Source organism: Penaeus chinensis, chromosome 30 (assembly GCF_019202785.1).
Source record: "Penaeus chinensis breed Huanghai No. 1 chromosome 30, ASM1920278v2, whole genome shotgun sequence".
Lineage (NCBI taxonomy): Eukaryota > Metazoa > Arthropoda > Malacostraca > Decapoda > Penaeidae > Penaeus > Penaeus chinensis.
In genome coordinates this window covers 17,031,549-17,039,406 of record NC_061848.1, presented here as the reverse complement: position 1 = coordinate 17,039,406, position 7,858 = coordinate 17,031,549, and the positions used below count along the sequence as shown (strand labels likewise).

General features: G+C 37.8%; 2 protein-coding genes across 2 annotated transcripts in view; both read right to left on the bottom strand.

Annotated features, from left to right (window-relative positions):
* Nucleotides 1-736: 736 nt before the first annotated feature.
* On the bottom strand, nt 737-6,225 carry LOC125041508 (glypican-6-like). The gene is made up of 8 exons (XM_047636520.1): nt 5,971-6,225; nt 5,121-5,277; nt 4,781-4,946; nt 4,337-4,467; nt 3,440-3,607; nt 2,990-3,093; nt 2,752-2,888; nt 737-2,518 (listed from the first exon to the last, which is right to left on the bottom strand). Exons 1-8 carry the CDS (start codon nt 6,156-6,158, stop codon nt 2,163-2,165), a joined length of 1,407 nt encoding a protein of 468 aa, XP_047492476.1. The 5' UTR covers nt 6,159-6,225; the 3' UTR covers nt 737-2,162.
* The window catches only part of LOC125041261, a 10,103-nt gene continuing 8,407 nt past the window's right edge, over nt 6,163-7,858 (bottom strand). The window contains exon 4 of the mRNA XM_047636098.1: nt 6,163-6,205. Within this exon, the coding sequence (XP_047492054.1) occupies nt 6,163-6,205 (43 nt within the window). The remainder of the gene's footprint in view (nt 6,206-7,858) is intronic.

The following is a 7,858-nucleotide window of genomic DNA, read 5'->3' as shown; positions in this document are numbered from 1 at the left end:
CACACAAACACGCACGCACACAAACACGCACGCACGCACACAAACACGCACGCACGCACTCAAACAAACACACACTCAAACAAACACACACACACTCAAACACACACACACACACACACACACACACACACACACACACACACACACACACACACACACACACACACACACACACACACACACACACACACACACACACACACACACACTACCAGCAGTTGAACAACCAGTAAAATATGAAATAAACCTAAAAGAAAGATCTGACAGGTTTCAAAACAATATTTATCTGAACACTGTCTAAATCTTTCCCTAATACATTCTTGTATCCTAGCTGTAGAATATGCCATTTCATTTTATTGCCATGGCAAAGTGATTTTATTTACACCTAGTACACATCCTATGCTGTGTAGTACTGATACCAACAAGAAAAACACCCAGGATAACTTGTTACAATCTGCTAATAATACTAGCATAAACAAAATCAACCGGCTATTAGCTTCCGATATTAACAAGAAGGCTCTGGCATGGAAATGTGATGTATGCCAATATGACTAGCAGGACATCTATTATAAAGAGCTTATGCTTCAACTACCTGCAGCATTGTACCTAGGGTAAGAGGTCTTGTAGGGCTACATTATGCTTCCAAAACATCATAGCTTATATGCAAGTAAACAAATTACCATATACCAATGAAGTTCACTTTCCCACAGAGAAAAGGATGAAAAAAAAGACACAGTTACATGGATACATTATAACACATGACAATGTAATGATACAGGATGATGTAAGAAATGATGTTTCACTCTATGAGAGACAAAGGGTATATGCAGTTTACACATGCACACACACACACACACACACACACATACACACACACACAAATGATTCATTCGTACACACTTATGAATACAAAAAGGAAAATAATAAAAGAAATTATATATATATAAAAAAAAACATACTGTACCATGGAAATTAACTACATCCAACAGGATTCCGATATATTTTATGCCTGGACGGGCAAGTTTTGATTAACGACCAGGATTATATTTGATGTTTTCACCTATCACAGCGACAAAATAAATGCATGCATTTATTTCCTAATGAAAAGTTACACAAAATGTTTTCCTACTATTCTTTTTCCATTTTGAAATATAAAATATTTGTCTCATGGCCACAATACAAAAAAAAAAAAAATTGGACTTGTATAAAGCTGCAGATCAGTATAATGAAAATTACACTAATTTGCAGAATTGCTAAAGTAACAAACAGAATGATTACCCAGATTTAAAAAGCTTCAATATAAACTACTGTACATTAATAAATAAAATAGAGTAATGCTACATAGGTCCAGACTCATGGCACACTAATTTTTGCATGGAAGGGACACCTGTCAAGGATAGATTCATAAGAACTATAATCCTTCAGTTTTGAATATATTATGATCAGTTTTAAACTTTTCAAAATACAAAACATGCGCAAGTGAATTGGTGCACACCAAGATGAGGATGCTCTTCATTATCCTCAAGCAGTATAAATATCCACTGCATTCTTATCCTCACTATGCACTTCCTCCACTTTATTCCACATCTATTAGAGCTGGTGACACGTGCATGTACCCATGCATGCACGTATGCGCGTGCATGCACGCGCTCACACACACACACACACGCACACGCACATGCACACCCATACACACACACACACACACACACACACACACACACACACACACACACACACACACACACACACACACACACACACACACACACACACACACACACACAGATATAACTCCCTTGACTGAGATGTCTGATTGTTTCTATATTTGCAATTACTCATTTCATATTCTGATATGACTCATATCATGTAACTTATATTCTTGGCCTCATTACTAAGCAAACAGTCTTAATATAAAAATTGGATTTTTCTTGTCACTGTGATTAGTCAGTCATTTTTACACAAACTTTGTGACACTGTGAAACTTGTGGTGACCTTGTCCCCATTACTGTCAAACTGCATCACTGCAGCCACAGACAGCAAGGACCACATGCACATAACATCAATAATTCCTGATGGTGCTTTTTGTCTGTTCCACACCACTCCCTGATTCATCCTGGTTTCACCTTCACCAGGGTTTGAGCTACAAAACGGAGACACTCTTAGGCCAGAGACCCAAGAAACATTATGAAGGCTGGCAGCATGTAGATGGTGATGGCACGGGAGAGAGACATGGTTTCTTTGGCAGCAGCAGAGGGTGGCTGGTCAGTCACATTTGGAAAAGTGGGTTTTGGAGGTGGGTTTGATTTATCTGGCTTTCTAACATTGGTTATGTACGTCTTGTCACCTGATCCATCAGTACTTTTATAAATTTCATAATCAGTTCCACCACCAGAGCCAAGATAGGCATCTTCATCATCAGGGGGATAGTGACCTGAAGAGTGCCAGCCACTGCCACTCCCTTCATCTTCAGAGTCACTATCATCATCTTGCTTGTTACCACTGCCTAACCAGGACTCTGTAAATGGATTTTTTTCCTCTTTGAGAGAAATTGTAGAATAAGAAAGTAATCTTTTATTCAAGTAACCCACTGCCTACATATCAATTTTGGATTGAAACATTATTCAAAATTCATATTGTAAACATTCCATGAAATGCTGCACAAGATTATTATACTGGCTAAGTATTACCCACAAAACCCTATGACAAATTTTATGTGACTGAGTTACAGAATATACTTGTTATTCATACCATCATCAATCCATGAAACATTACGACCATGGTAAGCCTCCTTCAACTTGCTTGTTATCACCTTCAGGCGCATAATTTGCTCGTCCATGTCTGAGCTATGGTATGGCTCTGTGGCATTTATGTTCTTCATTTCGTACCTTAAACAGAGGATAGTCTTGTTTAATATCAAGTCAGCAAATATTATCATGCCACAAAGAACTCTAAACAGCAAACTAAGCTGATTTCCCCCAGTACTTACTTGCCAAGTTTAGTGCCAGTCCAGCAGCTGGTAGCACTTTGATGGACAGCATCTTTACACATTTTGGTTGGTAATTCACCCCAGAAGTCGCGTGCATTCTTGATCTAGTGGAGGAAAAGGAAATCTCACATTTCTGCAGTTACTCCCAAGAGTCTTGATGACTTAAAATTTATTATATCTAATACATAGTTCTCGTATATGTCAGTATATTCACTTTTCAGTACAATTACCACAAAAGAAGAAGAGAGAAAAAAAGGAAAAAGAAAAAACAATGTAAACAAGAAAGGAAAAATAGAAAATAAAAACATGGCAGAAGAAGAAGAAGAAGAAGCAGAAGAAGAAGAAGAAGAAGTAGAAGAAGAAACAAAGTCTCATACATCCTAAATAAAGCACTCTATTATTGGAAAAATTAAAGATGTTTATAAAGAGGAAACGAACAGTAATACAAACCTTGGTCTTGATCTCATGAACATGTCTGCTGATAGAGAAGTTTTCACTTTCTCTCTTTTCTTCACGTTTGCCTCCACTAAAGTCTAAAAATTCCTGAGACAATTCTCCACGTCCCACAGCTGCTCTCTTGCGCCGTCCAAGTCGTGGTGATCCACAGCCCTGAAACACCTGTGGAGAGAGTGCAGTTTAGAGAAGTACTTTTTTTGGAACAATATTTTTTTCAAATAGAAGAATAAGAAATTGATAGTGCTTTAAGATGTAATTCTTAAACTATTTAGAAAAAAAATCTTTTCTTTTCTGTCTGAATGCAAAGTTTGGCAATTTTGAATTATATGCAATTTCTATGTCATTTAGTATTAAATTTCTCTCATCTACAAAGTATTCCCTAATTTTTTTGTGAGGGGATCAATTTGATAAAATCAAGGAACTGTGAAAAAAAATAATTTTCTATAGCCACAATTTTTGAACAATGAGGATGGGACTGGATTCTTTACAATCAGAAAAACTGGTCAGGATGTAGTCATCCTTATTTTTTTGCATATTTTTCTCTTGAAAGTGAGAAAACCTATATCAGTGAAATATTTTCAAAAACAATACAGATGTCAAATGTAAAAAGCTAAAAGTAGAGATACCTGTAAATATATATATATCTTTTTTCATAAAGTTATGCTATGAAAATAAGAACAAAACTGGAAGACATTTCATACCACTGCCTCTCTGAATAAAATGAGACTAATTGCTTGCTATAAGAAATAAAAAAAAATTAAAGTCAAGTTTTGATACCTGAAACATGTAGGAATAAATGGGTGAACAGAAATCAACACCATAAGAAACTGAAAATTGAAAGAAAACTTGTGCCATTAGAGCAAGATTTGCAGCAAACACAAAAATTCTCACCTTATTGGATATATCATGGCCAGCCTCCTGGAAGTTCATTATAGCATCTGACACCTTGAAGTTGACAGGTTCTACAACATTTTCAATATTAAATGGGTTTTCTAGTCTCTCACCAACATCAACCATTGCATCTGAAATTATATTTACACATAAATAACTGTTTAATGTCACTATAGGACCAAAATGTTATCCCAGTGCCGACGGGCATGACATGTACATACATGCTATGCCCACTGTGAGTTACTTGTTTGCTTGTTTTAATTCAAATCCAGTAAGGTCCCAAGGCCTTCTAGTTCCTAAGCACTAGCAGAGCCATCTATGGGCAGACACTTCACAAAAATATAAAAAACGAGCACATAATTTTCCCCATTTTTTATTCATTTTCCCTGGTGGCATTGGGTTAAAAAGGACTCCATGCAATATTTAATGTCACAAAGTACTAACCAACAAAAGCAATCCAGTAAGTAATAAGTGGCTGGTGGTGGGCCAGACAGAGGTTGATCACATCCCTGCAATATGGCAGGCAAGGGTGCACTCCCTGGTGACCATCACAAGTTGAGCAATGAGTCATCCTCATGAGTTCATGGACACAGCTTACACTTGGATTCACCTGAGTATCATACAATAAACAAATAAAATGAATAGATAACTAGCATCTGGCACTGGTTTTATAGCTAAAACCAGTGCATTTCCTTTTTCACATTATATCAGACCTTACGCTCATTTCAGAAATTAGTATGCAATTACTCCTAGACCTAAACTTTCACTACAATATAAAATTCACCTTGAGGACATTTCGCACAACATCTCTCCCTGTGGCAAGGCCCTGAACAAAAGTTCGAAGAGCAACAAAGCTTCGTTTAATTTGTGTAGTCAGCTTCTGTGGGACATCACCAAATGGCTGAAGTTCTTCCATGTGACGTGTTACACATCGTAAATACCTGGGAAATTATAAATCAATTTAAGCTGTTACTGTAATGAATCAGAAAATCACATGAATATTTAAGTTAACTTACTTCAGAAATGTTTAATATAATCTTTGTAAACAAGAACTCATAATAAACAGAGAGAGAAACACACAGTATCCTCTGCTGTGAACCAGTGCAAGTAGACAAAAAGGGCTGCAGCTGTTGTGCATTATATAAAATTGCCAAAATAACAGTCCACTGCCAGCCTTCTAAATATCCCATAACTTAAAAGCACACTTATTTACTTTTACTGTACAAGCTATATCATTAACTGTTTAGGATAAAGTAGGGTAGTCTACTTCAATCACCTAACATTAAGAAAGATAAAGCAATACATATAAAAAACAAAATCAAAAATCACTATAACCTATCAACATAAGTAAATTCCTTCAGCAAGAGATAATAATATATTAAAAGTAAGCCATATTTGCCCCTAAAAAATTTCACCTCATATAGAGCAAAAACATTGAACTAAGCATTAACACTTGTGAAGGATACTTATAGCATGTGGAGAGCACCTATCCGTATATTCTGTAATAATTAAGCAAAAAAGACAAAATATAATCATGTATTCTACAAACGAGAGATCTTTTACAAGTTTACTGTAACAACTTCAGTAAAAGGTAAAGGTCCTTCACCCCAAATGGCACTTCCAAATCAACTCACTTTGCATTGAATGTATACTGAGAATTAAAGACAGTGAACATGCGCTGGTAAAGCTCCTTGAAGAATGCATCCATTGCATCCTGTAGGTTGATTTTCCCAGAATTATAGTAATTCTCCAAATTGTCATAGAGTCCAGTAAAAACAAATGCATTCTGCTTGTACAGGATTCCATAAGTCTTCTGGAACATATCATCAAAATTCTTCCGGCTGTAGTTCAGGAGTTTCCGGAAAAGTTCTGTGGGATGACAAGATGCTCATGTTACTCTATGCGTCTAATGCTCATGGTGGCAGTGTTCATGATGCAGCCTAATAAAATATTCACAAATAAATTCTACACATGTACACAGATATATATGCACATAGAGAACTCTTGTTTACAGAGATGGGCAGTGTTATGATACATATATCAGTGATACACTTCGACTGATACTCCATTTGTATCGGTATTGGTCTTGCCTTAGCAAATCAAAGAAATGATCATTTTATCGAAACTGCTAAGGTGTTTTTCATAAAATGCATTGAAAAAAAATGATACAACAATATAATTACATTTCCAGTTTTAAATTAAAGCTAATATTTACAAATTATAAAACAATATTTGTGATTACTCATTCTTATTTGGGCATTTCATGTGCTGCAAAAAAATTAGCTTGGGTAAGGTCATTGAAAACACAGGTGTCACTTATTGTAAGTGTGGGCACCTACATAAGCCTTTTTAAAATGAATAATTAACAAATCCAGAAAAAAAAAGAATCCTTCTTGGCATTAATTCACTTAAATTTAATTTCCCTTATGCACAATACAATGCAAGTTAGTTTATAACAAAGGTGCTTCCTCCCTCCCTCTCTCTCCCCTCCCTTTTTCCTTGTCTTTCTCCCTCCCTCCTTTGCTCGATCTCTCTCTCTCTCGATCTCTCTCTCTCTCGATCTCTCTCTCTCTCGATCTCTCTCTCTCTCGATCTCTCTCTCTCTCGATCTCTCTCTCTCTCGATCTCTCTCTCTCTCGATCTCTCTCTCTCTCGATCTCTCTCTCTCTCGATCTCTCTCTCTCTCGATCTCTCTCTCTCTCTCTCTCTCTCTCTCTCTCTCTCTCTCTCTCTCTCGATCTCTCTCTCTCTCGATCTCTCTCTCTCTCGATCTCTCTCTCTCTCGATCTCTCTCTCTCTCGATCTCTCTCTCTCTCGATCTCTCTCTCTCTCTCTCTCTCTCTCTCTCTCTCTCTCTCTCGATGTCTCTCTCTCTCGATGTCTCTCTCTCTCGATGTCTCTCTCTCTCGATGTCTCTCTCTCTCGATGTCTCTCTCTCTCGATGTCTCTCTCTCTCGATGTCTCTCTCTCTCGATGTCTCTCTCTCTCGATGTCTCTCTCTCTCGATGTCTCTCTCTCTCGATGTCTCTCTCTCTCGATGTCTCTCTCTCTCGATGTCTCTCTCTCTCGATGTCTCTCTCTCTCGATGTCTCTCTCTCTCGATGTCTCTCTCTCTCGATGTCTCTCTCTCGATGTCTCTCTCTCTCGATGTCTCTCTCTCTCGATGTCTCTCTCTCTCGATGTCTCTCTCTCTCGATGTCTCTCTCTCTCGATGTCTCTCTCTCTCGATGTCTCTCTCTCTCGATGTCTCTCTCTCTCGATGTCTCTCTCTCTCGATGTCTCTCTCTCGATGTCTCTCTTTCTCGATGTCTCTCTTTCTCGATGTCTCTCTCTCTCGATGTCTCTCTCTCTCGATGTCTCTCTCTCTCGATGTCTCTCTCTCTCGATGTCTCTCTCTCTCGATGTCTCTCTCTCTCGATGTCTCTCTCTCTCGATGTCTCTCTCTCTCGATGTCTCTCTCTCTCGATGTCTCTCTCTCTCGATGTCTCTCTCTCTCGATGTCTCTCTCTCTCGATGTCTCTC